Source organism: Haemorhous mexicanus, chromosome 13 (genome assembly GCF_027477595.1).
Source record: "Haemorhous mexicanus isolate bHaeMex1 chromosome 13, bHaeMex1.pri, whole genome shotgun sequence".
NCBI classification, from domain to species: Eukaryota; Metazoa; Chordata; class Aves; order Passeriformes; family Fringillidae; genus Haemorhous; species Haemorhous mexicanus.
Genome location: NC_082353.1, coordinates 22,511,268 through 22,529,857, shown reverse-complemented (window position 1 = coordinate 22,529,857; position 18,590 = coordinate 22,511,268). Strand labels below are relative to the sequence as shown.

At 40.5% G+C, this 18,590-nt stretch overlaps 1 protein-coding gene across 2 annotated transcripts in view; it reads right to left on the bottom strand.

The window, feature by feature from the left end:
• Positions 1 to 2,110: 2,110 nt before the first annotated feature.
• Positions 2,111 to 18,590, bottom strand: part of IQGAP1 (IQ motif containing GTPase activating protein 1) — a 53,837-nt gene continuing 37,357 nt past the window's right edge. For both annotated transcript variants that reach the window (XM_059858887.1, XM_059858888.1), the window contains exons 26-38: positions 17,734 to 17,958; positions 16,343 to 16,483; positions 16,175 to 16,259; positions 13,797 to 14,029; positions 12,918 to 13,050; positions 12,440 to 12,542; positions 10,826 to 10,961; positions 9,450 to 9,537; positions 8,820 to 9,032; positions 7,599 to 7,765; positions 5,857 to 5,979; positions 4,864 to 4,972; positions 2,111 to 3,329 (exon numbers count right to left, since the gene is read on the bottom strand). In XM_059858887.1, the coding sequence (XP_059714870.1) occupies positions 3,216 to 3,329; positions 4,864 to 4,972; positions 5,857 to 5,979; positions 7,599 to 7,765; positions 8,820 to 9,032; positions 9,450 to 9,537; positions 10,826 to 10,961; positions 12,440 to 12,542; positions 12,918 to 13,050; positions 13,797 to 14,029; positions 16,175 to 16,259; positions 16,343 to 16,483; positions 17,734 to 17,958 (1,870 nt within the window). In that variant the 3' untranslated portion in view covers positions 2,111 to 3,215. The remainder of the gene's footprint in view (positions 3,330 to 4,863; positions 4,973 to 5,856; positions 5,980 to 7,598; positions 7,766 to 8,819; positions 9,033 to 9,449; positions 9,538 to 10,825; positions 10,962 to 12,439; positions 12,543 to 12,917; positions 13,051 to 13,796; positions 14,030 to 16,174; positions 16,260 to 16,342; positions 16,484 to 17,733; positions 17,959 to 18,590) is intronic.

The window sequence follows — 18,590 nt, the reverse complement described above, 5'->3', positions numbered from 1 at the left end:
GGGACCTGCTGGGGGAGGCCATCGAGGTAAGTGTGGGGTTGCTGCAGTGGAGGCCAAGTATTTCAACACCACTATAGCATAATCAGTAACATTAATTAGTTTTGTGTTCTTCATGCAAGCCTCAGCGTTAGGAATGCTACCGGCCTCTACTAGCATTAATAAGATGCATAATAAATGTTATTAGTATTAATATTTAGGTAAGAATTGTTAGTGTTAACACTGGTAGTGAGTGTGTGAGCTGGTGTTTACTGAGAAGCTCTGCTCTCCCACAGTATGACAAGATCCTGAAGCTGACCTCAGGTGCAAAGTTAGGTGAGCGCTGCTGTCCTTACCACGATCCCCCGATGGAGCCACACTCCAGAGATGGGCAGCAGTGAGTCTGCGGATGCCTTCCCAAGGTGACAGAGCTCGCCCTCCCTCCCGCCTGCAGTCAGGGGATGTGAAGGCAACCTTTGCTGTCCTTGGCTTCATCCTCTCCAGTGCAGCCAAGCACAGAACAGTGAGTCACTGTCAAGTGAGCTGCAGCAGCTGGGACTGCCCAAAGGCAGGGGAAACCCTCAGGGTGGCACCATGAGCCAGACCTGGTGGGATGTTGCTGACAGTTTCCAGCCCTGCCTTCTTCACACCTAGATGGAGGGCAGGCTGCCTGCAGTGCTGTGCTCCATCACCTCCCTTCTGTGCCATCAGTCCCTGGGGGCTTCTCAGGTGCTTTGGTGAGGTTTGGCAGCTGCAGGTCTGGTGTGAGCAGAGGGATTCTTCTCATCTCTCATGAGCAGAGCATGCCAGGGTGTTGTGCTGTTTTACATGTGACTGACCCACAAAACTGCAGGAGACTGACAACTTTTAACAGGTGCAGGACAGGTTCAAAAGGAACTTGGGAAAAAACCTCTCTCTTTCTCAGTCCAAAGGGACAGCAGAGCTCACATCTGCTCACAATAATCCTCTGGAGAGTGGAGCAGTATTTGTATGGAAGGATGACTGGGGGTAAAATCAGAGGAAACGAAGTTACATTTATATCCTAACAGGAGTTATAACGGGACAGAAATTTTAGGGTAAAATACAGGTGCTGTTCTCAGGATGGAACAGGGTTGGCATGCTCCACGATGATTCCCCAGACAACAACAGGCACCTGCTAAGGGGGGGTGGAGTGGAATGGAGACACCACAACCAGGCTCTGCCAAAATCTTTGCAGGGGCAGCAACTTGATGGTACTTTGAAGCTGATTAACTGCATAGCAAGGGCTATTCGGCATATGCAGGAACACTTTCCAACCTAGCGTCTGAAGACCAACTTAGAGGAGGCACCTCTAAGTCCAAAGCCAGCCAGACCTTATGTTCTTGTTCGGGACAGGGAGAGAGAGAGAGAGAAAAAAGTAGAGGAGAGGGATTGAGTAATATTTACTAAATAATTATTGAGTATTTGTTTCTTGAAAGAAAAACAAGAACAAGAGAGATTGAAGTAGAGAAAGGGAATGGCAGGGGGAGCACACAGGACAAGAAAGGAACACTAAAGACACATCGGACAGAGAGAAGGGGTAGAAAGTTGGATATAAGGCTGAAAGAAAAAACAGGAACAAACCCCAGGACTTATTAGAGAGTGTGGCTGATGAATGTGTCAATAAACCATGAACAGAACTGGTTACTGTCACAGCTAGGCCTGGGACTCATTAATTACCATCTGTCTCTTGGCAGGGCCATAAACTCCCCGATAAAACATGAGGTGAAAGCTAAATGGTTAATGTGCTCCATCTTTCTTGGGCTTGGTAAGCAGTTTTTGTTATCGGGTTGGACCACACATACACCAACACTAGAGTATGTTTAAATACAGTCTAAACACCAGCAAGTTTATGCATTTCCTTCCAAGAGGACTACAGAAAAGTTATACTCAGTGACACAGACATTCCCAATACTAGGAGTGTCTTTCATGAGGAAAAAAGACGTAAGCTGAAAGAACTTGCCTCGGAGTAGATCATAAAGTTCATTTAAACTCTGAACAGTAACCTGAACAAGCAGGCCAACTTGAAATTTGCAGGAGATATGTCTGTTAAAAAAAAGTGAAGGAAGAAACTGGGGGAACAGCTGAAGCAAATGAATTTAAATTTAAAGGTCAATTATATTTTGTAAGAGTCTCTGCATTTTTATTGGATATAGCAGAACAGCCAGCACCACTACCACTGTGAAAAAGCGCAGACTAAACCCCCATGAAATGATAAAAGATAAAGGAACTTGAGTGTAGCTAGAAAAAATTAACTTTTTAAAAGCTAATCTATTTGAGATAGGCTCTACCTGCAGACTTGTCCAAGGAAGAAAACTAACATTTATTGCATCAGACACAGATACATAGAACATTGCTCTACACTGGGAAGAAAAAAAGTGAATTTTACATTTCAAATGCTTTGCAAGCAATTAAAAGTTAAAGTGTCACAAGAAATTGTTTCAGCTACCCTCCCCTTCCACAAAAATCTTTTTATCTATAAGCCCCAGTAAATACATTCCATGGTCCCTCCATCGAAGGTGGCACCTGTAAATTACTACAGTATGATAAACAGAAGAAAATTAAGAAAAAGAAGACACTTGAGCTGCTATATGTGGCTGTAGTACATAATCACAAATAGCTCAGTAACTTTTTATGATGCTTACTGATTACCCTGATCACAGTTGTTCTAATCTTGGCAACTGGCCACTGCCACCTCTACCAATGCAAGCTTGCAAACGAACAGGTAACCTGGACCTTGACCATGTTTTCTATTGGTCATCTTTGCTTGAGAATAACTGGAGTCCAAATACCACCTGCAACCCTTTTTTGGCTCTCAGGAAAAGGCTAACAGACCTCTATATAGTGCCAGCTTTCTCTTTGCATAGGCAACAAGAACGCAAGCCTCATATAAAGCACACGGTTAGGCAAATTAAGCATTCAGATGGCCTAAGTATACTCTAACATTAGTTGAATTCCCAAACCCATGTAAAAATACATTCTTAAAATAACCTCTTTAAAGGGGATCTTCAAAGTCGAAGATTATAAATAAACAAGAAACCAACGCCCTGCAGACTCAATCAGGGTTGTCAATTCCCAAGAGGTTCTTAGTCCTCCTTCATGATACATTTGATACAACTAGTACACGGCGGGAATATACTGATACATCACTACATTATTAGAAGTTGTATGTGCAGGTTTCTATCCATCTCCCCTTTCACAGACTTGCTGACAGAGGTCAGTTACTTCCCATAAAATTTCTTATTCAGAAGAAAGATCAGAAGATTGACATTCACTTTTGCTCTGTCGAACAACTTCATGACAGCAACACCTTCATACTGCAGCTGCAAGAGATCCTGCCAAAGAGAGTATCTTAATGAGTGAAGAATCCTCAGGAGCTGACAGAGAATATAAAAGACCCTGTAGTACAGCAGATCCCAAGGAATATCAACAAAAAAGTACACGGCATAAGACAGCAAAGCGAGAGACTTATTAAAGAGCCACTTTTACTGTGTAAAAAGTAGTCATTCTAAGGCACTTAAGGTCTTAATTATTTTAAGCAGTGGGTTAAAAAAAAAAAAAAATTACAAAAGAGAACAGAAATAGAAGACCACTCTAAGAAACCCAAATTTCAGATCTAGCCATCTCCAGCCTTGTCATTTGCACAGTAGCCATAAAGCTGCTGTAACATTTAGAACATTTAGGTTTCCTATGTGCCTAATTCTATCATGTACCCATGAAACATTACAACATTACACAGTGTCCCTTTCTGGAAGCTTCAGTTGCCACAGATCTCAGGGAAGTGGCTTACAGCACTTTAATCTACGGCGCAAAAAGAAATGGCACCTCGGTCGGTATGCATCTGACGTCGATTCAGTCTCTCAGGTGTTTACGTAGGCAGTATTTCTAGTTATACTTTGCTTTGTCAGCAATGCACCTGCACTGATTTTATCTCACCGATTAAATTCTTTCCGCAATCCCACTCCTGCAGGTAACACGGTGCGTAGGTGTGGGCATATGGGTGGACGTGTGTGATGTTGTATCCCTTGTTGCTGTCCTCTGACAACACCTGCTTTATCTGCAAAGCACTGCTACAAAGGCATAGTGGTATAGTAAACCATGTGCCTCAGAAGCGAGTGACCTTGGGTAGCCCCACAAACCAACAAGTTCATTACCAGCTCTGACAGATTAGGACTGGAACATACTAGGGGAGTCCTAAAAGCAAACAAAAGGTGTGAGGCAGCTGTCCATCCCAGCAGCCAAGTTGGCATGGACTAACTGCAATGCACGGTGCTACTGTACACAATCTGTTTCCAGAGGCCTGAGCCTTCCACCACTAACAAACCTAATGAAGACCAAGATGGACACGGGGTGGGGGATAGAAAGGCACAGAGACACCAGGTGTGAAAATACTGGCATGAGAAAAAGAACAGGGAACCATCAAGTCAGCATGCCTGTTCTGGTGGCCTAAGTAAAGGCTGACTCCTAAGGAAACAAACAGGTACGTGTAGGGTAACAGAAAAAATACCAATATACAATGACTGGCTGAAGCCATCACACACAAGCCAAGGTGACTGCAAAGAGACTCCAAAGCCAAGAGACTCCAAAGCTCTCTGCTGTAGCAGGAAATTGTTGGAAACGCAACTTTTTGTTTTGTGTGCGTATGTGTACACATAATTAAGAACACAGACCGACATCAGGCTTTCATTAGCAAAGAAACAAAAAGCAGTTTTGATCCCCTGTATGTGTTGCATCTGTTTCACCTGCAACAAATGGGTTACTTTTGAGAGCATTATTCAGACCATTTAGGCAAAAAACATGTCATTGCTATTTTGATGAAGAGACTGGCAGGGGAACTTACACGACACTATTCAATAGAACAGTTCTTACCTGATAATGTAACATAAACGTTTCCATCTGTACACCCATGAATTTTGCTTTAACCTCAAAATCTCCTACTTCTTCTGTTGGACTGATTTCAAAAATCACGTTTTTAAACCTATGAAATTGAGAAATGAAAAATCACAGGGAGGGAATATATGAGATGAAACCTGAAGATAAATTTTTAAGAATTCTCTTCTTAACTCTTTATTCTATTATCCTCATTTGAAATGAGCCCAATACAAGCCAAACAGACTCAATACAACAATGAACAGAAGCCTAACAGATTCTATGTCCAGTAAATCCTATCTTCACACAAGCATAGCAGGAAACAGGGTAATTTAATTTAGCTTGCACAATCTAAGCAGTCTGCTTTCTTTAGTGCTGCACATTCATGCCTCATTTAGTGCACCGAGTACAAAGTATGACTCAGAGTTGAAAAAATTCCAGTAACAGCCAGCTCCTCTATATTCCACACAAGACGTGCCAGCTTCTCAAGGCTAGCAAACTACAGCTGGAAAAAACTCAAGCTAGCATAAAGCTGATTTTTCAACAATGGAAGCTATTAACCATAATAACAATTCACCCAAGGAGGTAGGTACCTTTCCATAACTGTGGAGGTGACAGAGAAGGGGTTGGGGGAAAGACGATGTCATGTTTAAATCACATTACACTTCTCAATCAAAGAATTGCTTTGATCCAACTAGAAAAAGAGAACTGAAGAGTGATCACTATGCAAGGTGTCTTGGCCCTAGGGATGCCAGCCTAGGTCAGCAAAGCAACTTTTTCAGCTTTAATAACTAAGTCTACCAATAACACTAAAATTCAAATAAAATTGCAAGACAACGTGACACAGCCTCAAATAGATCTCAAAATTTCTGGTCCTCAACTATCAGCACCTAGACTAGTTCTAAGAAAAAGACAGGAATTCAGCATACCTATTTTCCTTTTCCTTCAAAAAGGTTATTTAGCTCCAAAGAGTTTTAAATAATAGATACTCACTGGTTACCTTGCAGGTCCTCAATCTCTAAAAGCACTCCCTTCTCATGAAGTCGAGCTGCTGTGTATTTCAGAGAAATCTTTTTACTGTTTTTGCCTTTCATCTCTCGAGGTTTCTTGGAGACTCTGGGGAAAAAAGACAAACCAAACAAATTAGAAGGTCACAAGTAAAGACACTGCAGTAAATTTTCAATCCAATTTGAAAGGGGATAGAATCAGTACAGCTAAAGAACTGTGACTAATGATAGATAATTATCATTAGTCACTTTACCTACAAAGCACTTGCAGCCCAGATCAGATCCTTAATTTTCTACTATTTACCAATAATATTAAGCGGAATAATAATAACACAACCAAAGTAAACAAAAACCAACCAAAAAACAAAAAACCAAAAAATCCCACCCAAAACATAAGGATATGGTACTTCTTCATAAAAAGCAATACCATCTCTCATTAGGCAAAATGGGGTCTAATGACAACTGACACGAAGAAAAGCTGAGACTACTCAGAAACTTGCTTGTATTTTCATTCTGCAAACAAAAAGGGTTCACATTCTCACATCCGACTGGAAAAGACAACAACTTTTTTCCCCCCCCAGAAAATCTGATTTGTCTAGCGCTATAACAGCTGACTTCATTTGGCACAGAAATGGGGACAATTTGTCATCAAGGATTTCCTTGTAGGTAACTATGTTATTTTCATTCTCTGTTCCTAAGAAGGATGACAGGACAGACTGACTGAGCAGCAAGTGCCTATGTGGACAACAACCTTCGCACCACTGGACTCTCTGCACTCTCTTCTCCCAAAGGGACTAAAAAGTCTTTCAAGATTGTCTTTTGGACACCATTCATGGCATGGACCTCACCCTGTATTTTCTTACTGCTGCTGAGACCCTTTTGCTAAAACTATTGCTGTGGGAAAGAGCTTGGACAAGGAGCTTTGAGCAGATAGCATTATGGTTCTTTTTAGCAACATATGCTTTCTTGTAAGAAACACCTTAGGGCCGTGGAACCACCTGCTGCAGGTCATGAGGTTCAAGACCATCTGAGGAACCTGAAGGTGTGGAAGTCCATGGACCCTGATGAGATGGGTCCTCAGGGAACCAGTGGAGGAAGTGGCTAAGCCACTATACATCATGTATGAGAAAATGTGGCAGCCCAGTCAAGTTCCTATCAACTGGAGAAGGAAAATAAGAAAGACACAATCTGTCTCACCTCTGTGACTGGCAAGGTCCTCCTGGAAACTGTGCTAAGATACATGGAAAACAAGGAGGTAATTGGTGACCGCCAATATACCTTCACTCAGTTGCCTGGCCAATCTGGTCTACAACGGGGTTAATACCCCATTTCTGGATGAGGTTTCTAACTTCTCCATTTCTGACTGACAATCATCTACCTGTATTTGTGGAAAAGCATTCAACAGTGCTCCACACAACATCCTTGTGTCTAAACTGAAGAAATGGGGATTTGATAGATGGACCACTTAATGGATAAGGATCAACCGGATGGTCGCACTCAAGAGAACTGCAGTCAACAGCTTCCTGTGAGGGTGGTGAGGCCCCGGGACAAGGTGCCCAGGGAAGCTGTGGCTACCCCAGCCCAGAACTGTTCCAGCCCAGGCTGGATGGGGCTTGGAGTCTAGTGCAAGGTGTCCCAGCCCAAGGCAGGGTGGTGGGAACCAGATGGTCTTTAAAGGTCCCCTTAAAACCAAACCATTCTATGGTTCTAAGGTTCCAAGATACTTACTTGCCCTTGCTGGCCAAGTTATCCAAGCAGGTCTTTATGTAACTTTTGTAATAATCTACTTGTTCTCCATAAAAAGTAGCTTTGGAGTTCAAGGCACTGTATGTCTGCTGCAGCTTCACTAGCTCTGCCTTTCTTCTCTGACGGTATCTACGCTGATTTCTGATATCCTACAGCACAGAGAAAGACAGGCAGAGACTTAACAGTCATTTGAGCTCTCCAGGGGCTCAGTCCCAGAGCCACTCAGTACTTGAAACACACCATTTGATTTTGCTTCAATGCAAGGCTAGAGCACTCATTTGCACTTGCCCCAGTTTAAGTGTCACAGCTTTTTCTCTGTGATGACTGTTTGTGGAACTAACCAACTCTACAAGTTGCACCTTCTGTGGCTTTCTCAAACTTCAGTTCTGTTCTAGCTGCGATGACTAGAGTGGGCACTGAAAGCCCATGATATAAAGGCAGCAATTTTGCCAGCACTGGAAAGTATCTTACAAATCGAGTGCAATACCCATAGCAGCACACAGACTTCATTATTTTTCTTTGTTAGTCAGCCTTTAAGCATCACTTGCCTTAATATCTCAACAAGAAAACACTACATTCATTGACTGATACTTTAATTTGTGACACATATTATCTATAGTACAATTAATTCTTATCAAATCCCTAAAGGCGATTATTTAGTTGGTTTACTTATGAAAAATTTCCCAAATAGTTTTTCAGTAAACAATGAGATGTAAAATATACTGTCACTGTAGCAATATACAACAGCACTGGATCTCTTTTGTAAGTTTTTCATAGCCACTCCTCTTATAATTTAGGGATTCTTTAACAGGCACATTTAAATCAAAATAACAATTAGGACGTCTCAGAGTTATGAGCAAAACTTCTTTGTGTGACTAAGCTTGTAGAGGTACTACTTGAATCAGTGAAACGGAGCAGAAAAACACATCACACGTCAGGACCTCCCGACCAAGCTATAAAGTTTTTTCTTGAAGTACCCGAGAACCTGGCAATGCAGTCATTTGAGAGAACAGAAACATTGTATAAAAGTAAAGGACCTTCCACATGCCAAGAGGAGGAAATGCTGCAAGAAAAGGCATGACTTTTCTCTACAAATTAGCTACTAAAAACCTTACTCTCCTTCTGAAAACTCATGCCAGTTTCACAAAGCTGCAAACTGGGAAAACTCCAATATGATTACTAGGAAACCATCAAATGGTATACCTTTGCAATGTCATTGATTAGTTCCTGGTATTTATTTTTGGCATTCACTGGCCCCAGTTCTGTCAACTTCTTCAGGCCTGCCTTGATTTTTTCTTTCTTTTCTTGGAGATTCAAGTTGCCATCTTCCTTTACAGAGACAGATTTTTTCATCTTATCAGGAGTTTTAGCATCACGAATGGCCCGTTTCTGCATAGCTCTATGATGTTCTGCTTCCTAGAAGAAATCAAAAACCTGCCAGTTCATAAGCAGATCAATTGCAAGGAGACAAAAAGAAGCAGAAACAGATTGTCTGATCTCTGGCATAACACAGGATAAAGAGTTTTGCTTGGCGATTCCTGTACTGACTCGAATGAACACGTTCTGATGAACGTGTTCCACATGTGGGAACCAGGAGAAGCCTACCTATCATCTAAAGCAGTCTTCTACATAAACAGTTTCTAGCAACTGCCACAGGAGTAAGATTCACATGAACAATTTACTTCCACTGTACACCCTCCTGATTATCGTAACACCCTGCTCCATCATCAGTGGAGACAGCTTCACTGCAATACCTAAACGGAGAATCCCACATATATCTAGGTAGATGATGATTTCCAAGTCTAAAGCCAGCACAGACAAACAGCATCATACTTGCTCTGAGGTAGCTGAAGTTTCCAAAATTTCAGTCAGCGTCTCCCCTGGCTGGAAGCGGATTACATCAACAATTAAACGTTTTGTGCTGCAAAGAGATTAAGGATAATAGGAGAAAAAATTTTAAACAGAAAGACCTTTAATACTTTTCTGTTCTGCACCAATACCAATGTTACTGATTTATTTAAAGTCAGATTATTACTGGATGAGCACTCAGGTAGGCATAGGCTAAAACCAGACCAGAACCCTGAGAAGCACCTTACTTTTTGGACAGTGCATTATTGGAAACTGGTTTCTCGAAAGGATCCTCTCTGTAATATGCACAATTTGCTCCCCAAAACTTCTTCAAACAGCAAGGAGGTTACCCCATATATTAGAAGGTAGCCCCAGTACTGCTACGTGGACCACAGAAACTGTATTCAAGGTGAACGATAACGCAGGTAGCAGCCACAGCCCATTTGTGCAACCAGGAAAGCTCTATAATATTATCCATCCATAAGCATGCTTCAGGTATCAAAAAACTCAGAAGGATTATTTTCTTATGTGGACGGGAGGACAGGTAGATCTCAACTCCAGCCTGGCAAAAGACAGGGTCATTTCCTTGATTTGAGCTGAGATTTAATCGCAGTCGGTGTCCACTCTGAAGCACTTCTGTCCTTAAGCCACACAATAAAACCAAACAGCATCTCTGCAGTCCAGCTGGCATTACCTTTGGAATCACACAGACTGCATCACACACATACCTTCCTCATCATCCACAACTTAAATGACTACCAGTGCAGCTGGTAAATCTTTACTTTTGAAATCAATGTCACCTTTGTCTGGTGGGTAGGAAAATACTGATGTATCTTTTAAGAAGTCCAGTTAAAATTATTTTTGGAGACAAAATCTTCTTGTGGGAGATCATTTGTCTGCCTACGCCAAGTACATGCCGACCAAAGATTTTTCAATTAAACTATCTAGCGTCTGAGCAGGAATGCATCAGAGGAGGTAAACATGCATTTGAATGTCAGGTCACTGGTCTGTACATCTCAGCAATAGGGATTTGCTTAAAATGAGCCAAGAGTCACTGTCAGTTAAAAGTTTTCCAGAATAAAGATTCTGGCAATAATAAAATCCCTGACAGTCCATTGCTCTCCTTCCATTATTTTATAAGACCTATGCTTCTCAAAAAGGCTATTAGTCTTCATCAATTAAAAGTCATGCCACCGCATGGAAAAGGACATGGCTACAATCGCAGTATATCTGGAGTAACAGTCCCCCCACATTTCCTTAAATCATGCCTCAATTCTCTCATTTTCACATGCCGATTAACTGGTAAAGGTCCAGTTGCTCCTTCTTTTGAGTAGCATACCAGGTAGTTACCTCCTACTTACTTCAACAGAATTGTCCTTGCATCCATCTCTGCATTCTCATCACCAGGAACGTCAAATTTATTAGTGAGCGTGAGAGACACCTCAGTCTTTGCTAGCATTTCCCTGTTGGGGTCATTAACATTGCCAGAACCTTCCCCTGCCAAGCAGAGAGAGTTCATAGATTAAATCACATTCTTTACCTTCTTGACTTTGTAGGACTTTGTAATTTCTCCCTACATAACAGACACAGAAAAACTAAACTGTTTCCTATACTGTCCAAAGGACACTTTCAAAACTCAAAGCAACTTTTAAAGACATCATCTTGAATATATCAGACTTTCTTGAATGTATCAGACTACATCTTGAATATCAGACTTTTTCATAACAAATCTGAGAGAATGCACTGGCCAGAAAAGCACCACAAAATCACCACTTTGCATGCCTTAAAGATTTACATGCATTCCACACTGTATCACAGTATCTCACTGAGAAGAGTAGCTGAACTGCCAAAAGTAAAAAACAAAAATGTGATGATGCCCATATGTCCATGTCCTCATCAAAATGCATGTTTCAAGCTAAGAGCAAAGAGCTCGCTAGCAACTGAGCTTGTCATCATCTCTTGAACAAAGTAAGCCATCCCATCAAAAAGAAATTTTTTTGCTCTAACCGCATATGAACTTTCACCAGAACAATAGTTGGTACCTTTCCCCCCATTTTTTAAAGGGCTGCAGAAAGATCTGACATATTAGCCATAGTGAAACAATGCACACAGGAGAAATGAAATGGGGAAGGAGGGCAAGTTCTAGCTAGACCCATGGTCTCTGCTTGTTCAGATAATGCCTCTTACAGTTCTTTGCCACGCTTGGAAGAAAATGTGCTCGCAATCACTCCTTTAGAAGGTTCTAACCTTTCTGATCAAGCAACTTTAAGGTTAGTGTTTCCTATCAGAGCATCCTCTCCAAAATCTGTGCCTGTTTTGCCTCCCTCCCCTCTGCCAGACTAGAAACTTCAAATAACTGCAACATAGAAACCAATGAAGGAGATAAACTTGTGCATCCTTCCAGTATGTGCTACATCCTGAAGCAGTAAACTGTGTCTCAGGTTTCCAGAACAGTTTCACAGATTAGTAGTGTTAGTTCCTTCTTCCCCCAACCAGAAGAGGATAATCTATTTTCCTTATCGAAAATAGCTCTAAAGGAAGGGAAAAATGTTACCTGTTCACATGCCAAAGACTCCTAAAGGAACACATGCTATTTAATACATTTATTACTGCACTCTGAAAGGAATACCTACAGATCTCCAGTAAGGACGGATCCTAGCAAACAAGCTGGAACAGGGACACAAGCACAGAGAAATAGTTTCAGTGTAATGGAACAAAGAAAATATGTCAATATCCATCTGTCTTCTAGAAAATGTCCAGAGTGGGATGAGGTGAGGTAGGTGGGGAGAAGAGAAAGAACCCTTTTTTTCAGGGCAGTAAATTATGCAGAGAAAATATAGTGCAATAAATCTGCTGCTGCTTTTTAGAGCACATCCTCCCGAAGGACCTGTGATGATTTCTTACTGTTTCTTTACTGCACTTTAAGTCATTTCAGGTAATATCACATATTACTTTAGCAGAATAAACTAGACCACCTATTAAGGACTCAATCGTAGGAACCTCTCCAAGATCATCCAGCAGCTCATGAATTGGATCATTGTGCTCAGGAGCAATTGCATCTTGATGGTCTAAGAGCAACTAGATGAATAGAAAAAAACAATTACGTTTTAACAATATATCCTTTTCTAGACAGTAGAATTTCAGTACTTTAGGCTGGTATCTTTTAGAAGAAAATCACTGAACTCCAAAGCAGCAATGTCAATATTCAGAGCTGTGTCCATATCTCAGTATTGACAATATTGTGACAACAATGTGACAATACTCAAATTCTTTCCAAAGAAACTTAGTGAAGCCATACCTAAATTACTTGATTCGATAAACCAACAAACTCTCATAAACTACAATCATGACAACTTTCGGCCTTGTATTTGGTCCCTTTGTGTTTCAGACAGAAGCAGCATTTTCTTCACAAACACTGCTTATAAGGAGCAACTGTGACTAATGCATACTTACAGTGTGTGTATTGATGATTTCACCGATAGAAATATAAATTACTGGTTTGGTGAGAGTCACCAAGTCTGAATATTCATCAATATTAAATTTATCCTGCAATTCCGGAACCTCACAGGCAGCCTGAAAAAAACGTCTTCAGAACAAAGAAGGAGAGAACACTCAGTATGACTCCAAGAGTCATGTGATATGTCAAGAGCATTACCTCCCCATGACAATTTCAAGCATAGACTCTCCTCTTTAAACTATGGTACACTATGGCATACTACAGTTTGCAGCTTTAGTTTAACACATCAGAAGCAATCTAATAAATTCAATCACTGATACTGGCCATGTTGATATGTGCTCGTTTTCAGAATTGACAGAACTGCCTTCAGTGACCTCGTTCTCCTGCCCCCACTGCATTACCATCCTTTGCCCCCAACTACCTCTGGTTACCTTTTTTCCAAAACACAGGAGATAAGACAATTCTTGAACAAAAGCTTCCTTCAACTACATGAATAGCTAAATGCCAACCTGCTTTATTCCTAATCACCACTACATTTTCATGTGCAACCAGGGTTCACATAGGACAGAAGAATGTATGTCACGTCCAAAGTGCTGTAATAAGTCTGTGCAAAAGCAACCTTTTTTTTGGACACTTGAAACTCTTGACTTTGCAATCTCATGAACAATCCATTGTTCATAAATTCCAGGTACACATTTTATCTGCCATTGTCACTGATGCTTGTGGCAGTCTGGACTGAAATCTCTTTCATTTTAAACAGACTGCATATTTGACAGAGACAGAATTTTCCATATTCTAAATTTACTGTTTTCCCTTTTTACTTGCAATGTTACCCTCTGACAAACTTCCCAACTTAATTAGCTACGGTCTTCTACCTGAATTTCTGGTATGACTGCAATAGGTATTCATTAATGATGCTTAGATGAGCATTGTCTCCCATGAACATCTTATTGGATGCAGCATGCTGTAACATCTTTGCAATGGAACCGAGGTTTCTGCGTTGATCTGTTGTCAGCTGACCTCCAGCTGAAAGGTCGATGATGTCAAATGCATCTGGTGCCACAATGGCTGGATTCATGTAGCGATAATAGAGTAAGTTGCCAACAATCTGGGAAAGAAAGAAAGAAGAAATGTATCAATAAACAAAAGTACAGGACCCAACCAAATTTTATTGAAACTACTCTGTGTTTAGATAAATTATTTCCTTGTAAGCCTCTTTCCAACACAAAGGTTCTGCTGTAGCACACACCATCCCAAAACATCTACAGTGTTAAGAAAAAACCAATATCATAAAGATGCAATAGGGCAGTCAACACAGAGGAAAGCCTGAGCACTATCAGTCACAGGACAATACAGCAGCAGATATTCCTATGCGTAAAGATTTAGAACTCCAACTCACAAAAATGTACGGATAGGAGATACTGTGAGTTACCAATGAACTACTGATATGAGCGTGAGAGAGTCTGTCAGGAGAATTAAATGCAACTGAATTAGCCTAACAGAGGGCAGAATGACCACGGTATAGAGGAATCTGATAATGAAGTTTCAGTGTGGAACAAGAGCCAATTTTTAAAGAAGCATAAAGCACTGGCTGCCATCTCTGACAAAGCAAAATTAGGGAGGAAGAACGGCACACCAAGAAGGTAAATTGAGGAAATTATTTTCCATTTCTTGTGCAAAGCCCTTCCCTCTTTTGGAATAAAAGCCTTCTTCTATAAGCCAGCAAGATATTCAGGCACAGACCCCCAGTTAGTGAGAAACCATTTAATCTGGAAGTAAGAAAATCAGAAGTACAGAAAACAAATGGCATTGGATGCTTTGAAAATCCAATTTACCTAGTCAAATGTGAGCAGCAGTCCATTTCAAAGAACTACAAATAGAGATTATCACATTATCCATATGCTCACAATATTCTTCCACCCTGTGCTGGATATTTTGCCAAAAGTAATTCTAGCAAGGAAAGGTATTAATTCACCCTGCTCATTTAAAGCAAAAGCTCTCTCACCACATGCTCATTTGCAGAAGGCCAGGTCACTGAACCTTGGCTTCACCTGCTTTTCATGTGACTAAAATGCATGGAAGAGACTGGGGTCTGAACAAACAGTTGAAAACAGAGAGAAAAAAATCTAGCCATTGCTAAGTCCCAGAAATTAATAACTGGTTTCAGTGAGGCCATGTTTGGACAAGTGTTTTATGCAAGCTTCTGCTGTACTCTCACAAATTATGCTGTGGATGTTATCAGTCTGCTGACCATTAACAGCCTGTTTACTGCCAGTAAAAAGAGAAAAACATCCATGAAAGAAATTGAATTAATGACATCTAAACTTATGGGGCAAAAAGAACAGTATATTATATGAGTATCTTCAGTTGCTAAAAAAAAAAATCTACAGGTAGGTATTGCACACAACTGCAGTTTTGACTTTCATGTGTACAGTTACATTATTTCCACGAGGATTAACAAAACCTGCAGTTTTCCACCTAAATTTACAGATGGAAGAAATTAATTCACCTGCATAGAAAGAACCGATGTCTCAGAATGGGAAAGCACAGAACTAGAAGAGAGAAGAAAACAGCATTCAGATTGGTAATTATTTTGCAATGAAGCAGAGGCAGAGAAGCTTAAGGAGATGTTGTCAAGTATTCTAATAACCAAACTGTGTTGTATTAAAAAGTAGAGCATTCATGGGCATAAATTCAGAATTTACCAGAAGCCACAAAACCAAAGAAATTTCAATGAAAAACCTCGATGCTGTAGTCATCTAAGAACAACTAATATTAGTATCCTTCTAGTTCTCCAAACCAACTGAAATGCAAAATACAAAACTGACCAGGCATCATGGGAAGCAATTCTAAATACTGCCGTCAAAATATCCCAGTATGTTCCAGGTGGGGCATTAGGAATTTGGCATACAGACTTTTTAACTTGTCTCTTTAAGGAAGGAGCAGCAGGCAGTAACTACACTAGTTAACCCAAGGTTTACTTTCTAGGAGCAACAGTAAACCCCAGGTCAAGAAACCTAAAGGTCCAAATGCCCAAGATACCAAAAACAAAACAGAAGCATCAGGATACCTCCTTCTAAACAATGTATTACATCTCAAGTGATGTGTAGTGAAATATTTTCTATCTGTAGAGGTAAATGAATAGGTTTACATGTGCTCCTCTCCACAGAGACCTAACAAGAGAGAAGAATGAGATGTGCTCACCACAGCCAATTCGGCTGACAATTATTTACAAAGGTGTATAGATCCTCACCTTCAGAAGCTCATCCTCACCAGCATCAGGAAACTTCTCATGCAGGGAGTCTTTTAGGACCTTGGAAATGAAACGCATTCCATACCTGAGAGAACGAAAAGGTCAAATAAGACTGCTGCAAGCAGCACCAGCAACTTCTCAGGGATAACACTGGTGTATCAGACTCACGGAATTTTGTCCACTGAACTAATAATGGCAGACAGGAACTTGTCTGTCACTGTCCTCATGTTTCTGATTGAGGCATCCAGGCGTGTCCTCACCTCTTCATGACTTAGGGCTTGCTCAGGAGTAACATCATACGGCAGTTTGCTATTTGAAAAAGTCAGACACGTAAAGGAGAGTATTACTCAGGCTAGTACACTTCAAGAACGTATAGCCTGACACAGAAACATACTTATATTCACTTCGCTGCCAAAAACAGAAACTCATATTCGCTTCGCCGCAAAATACTGTGCACTGCCTTAAATTTACCTGTTTGGCACCATCAGAACTGAAATTCTTTTGCTTTTACTTCCTTTACTTTCCCTTGCACTGGCCACAAAAAGAAAGAACCAGCTAACTCAAAATTGAATCTTTTTTACAGCATGCACACTAGGGGAAAAAAGCACCATCCATAATGCACTGTAGTACTTCAGACTGCGAATTGGTGAAAATGAAAGCTACACATTTGAGTATTAAGATGATGAAAACTTGGACACAAGCAGAGCAGCATCCATAAAATCAATATAACATGCTGCTGAAGGAATACTTATCCTTTTTTCAATCAGCTGAAACTATTGCATAGTATTCCAGTGAACACAGACAAACGAAGCTGGTAATTCATAAAGGTGCATCCTAAATCTCATGTACAGAGAAGAATCTGAATGCACATAATCACTTCCATTTTTACCATATCCAGAATTTTGCATAAAGTGTGCAAAGGTATACTGTTTTTGATATGGAGGAAGTCATTAATCTGTATAGCTTTTGCTTTTTTAAAATTTTTTTAAGTACGTTAAAAAACCTCAATAACACAACAGAATCCTCAAGTTCTAGCAAATCACAACCACTGAAGAAAAAGAAACCAGAATGACACAAAATCACATAGCTCAATACAATTGACATCAATGGCTGATATTAATTAGAAAGATGTTAGGAAGAGAATTAAACACAACGTGATGCTTTCTGCCAGCAAGAGCAGATTTGTGTGCTTGAGAACTGTACCTGTTTGCACAGGCCAAGCACGACATGAACAGGGACTGACATGGAAACAATTCCCAAATACATTTTCTTACAATACATTATTTTAGGTTAGAGGGCATCTCATAGCTAACTATCAAGTTAACATAGGAAAACACCAAAGAGCATTTCTTTTTCCATAATTTAATAACACTCCTGTTCAATACTCTCAGCACCATAACCAGAGTTAAGAACTTTAGAACTCTCAGATGAAAGCTGTCTTGACGAGACAGTTGGACAAATGCATGCAGTGGAGCCAAGGATGGTTTTGAATGACTAACTGAGCAATGCAAAGCAGCTAAGCAATGTTTAGAAAAATACAGTATTAACAGGTCCCATACCTGGCCTCTCCAGTTTGAGATTCCATCTGGTTAACCCAAGACTTGTAAATATCCACAGGATCAGTTTTGATATTAAGCGACTTGTCATCGATGATTTCCTTCACAACTGGTGCAAGGATCTGCCTCAGGGCATTCTGACCACGGGCACCACGATTGAAACTTACCACCATTTTAATAACAGTAGGATTCCCAGTCACAATTTCATGTATCTGGTCTACTTTTGATCTGAAGAAGAAAGAATCAATATGAAATTTTAGGTAGGCATAACTCTGTCACTGCCTACGCTTCCCTGGACTACTGTTCCAAGCACAACTTTGGGGGTGGTGTGGTGGGGGGAGACACACACGATTTTTAGAAGTTGTTATTTGTTTCAGGGCATATATCATCTTCATGCTTAAAAAGCATTCCCAAAAATGCTTGAGGGTAGCTCCTCAAAAAGTTCATTGCATAGTCTTCCTCACAGTAAGTTGTGCCACTCTGCATTGTAAAGTCATGTAACTCGAACTCACACTTTGAGTTACAGTCATGTAAGTCATGTAACACTGAGCTCCTAAAGCCTAATAATCAATCCAACAAAATACGTCTGAGGACAGCCAGAGTTTCTAACACTGACAAGAAATAGAAATGATGAACAACAGAGATTTCAGACTTCTCATTAGCTCTTGGAAATCCAGACAGCTTAGATTTTAGCTCTCTTCCTGGCTCCTAAAGCCTGAATTTACAGTTTGTTGGATATATTTATAATCAGACACTGGAGAATTGAGATTTGACTGAATTTTAGAATGACTTTGCATCAGATCAGAAGTAGCTGCCATGTTGAGCACTGAAATCTTGATTGAAGTGAAAAGCTTTCATCT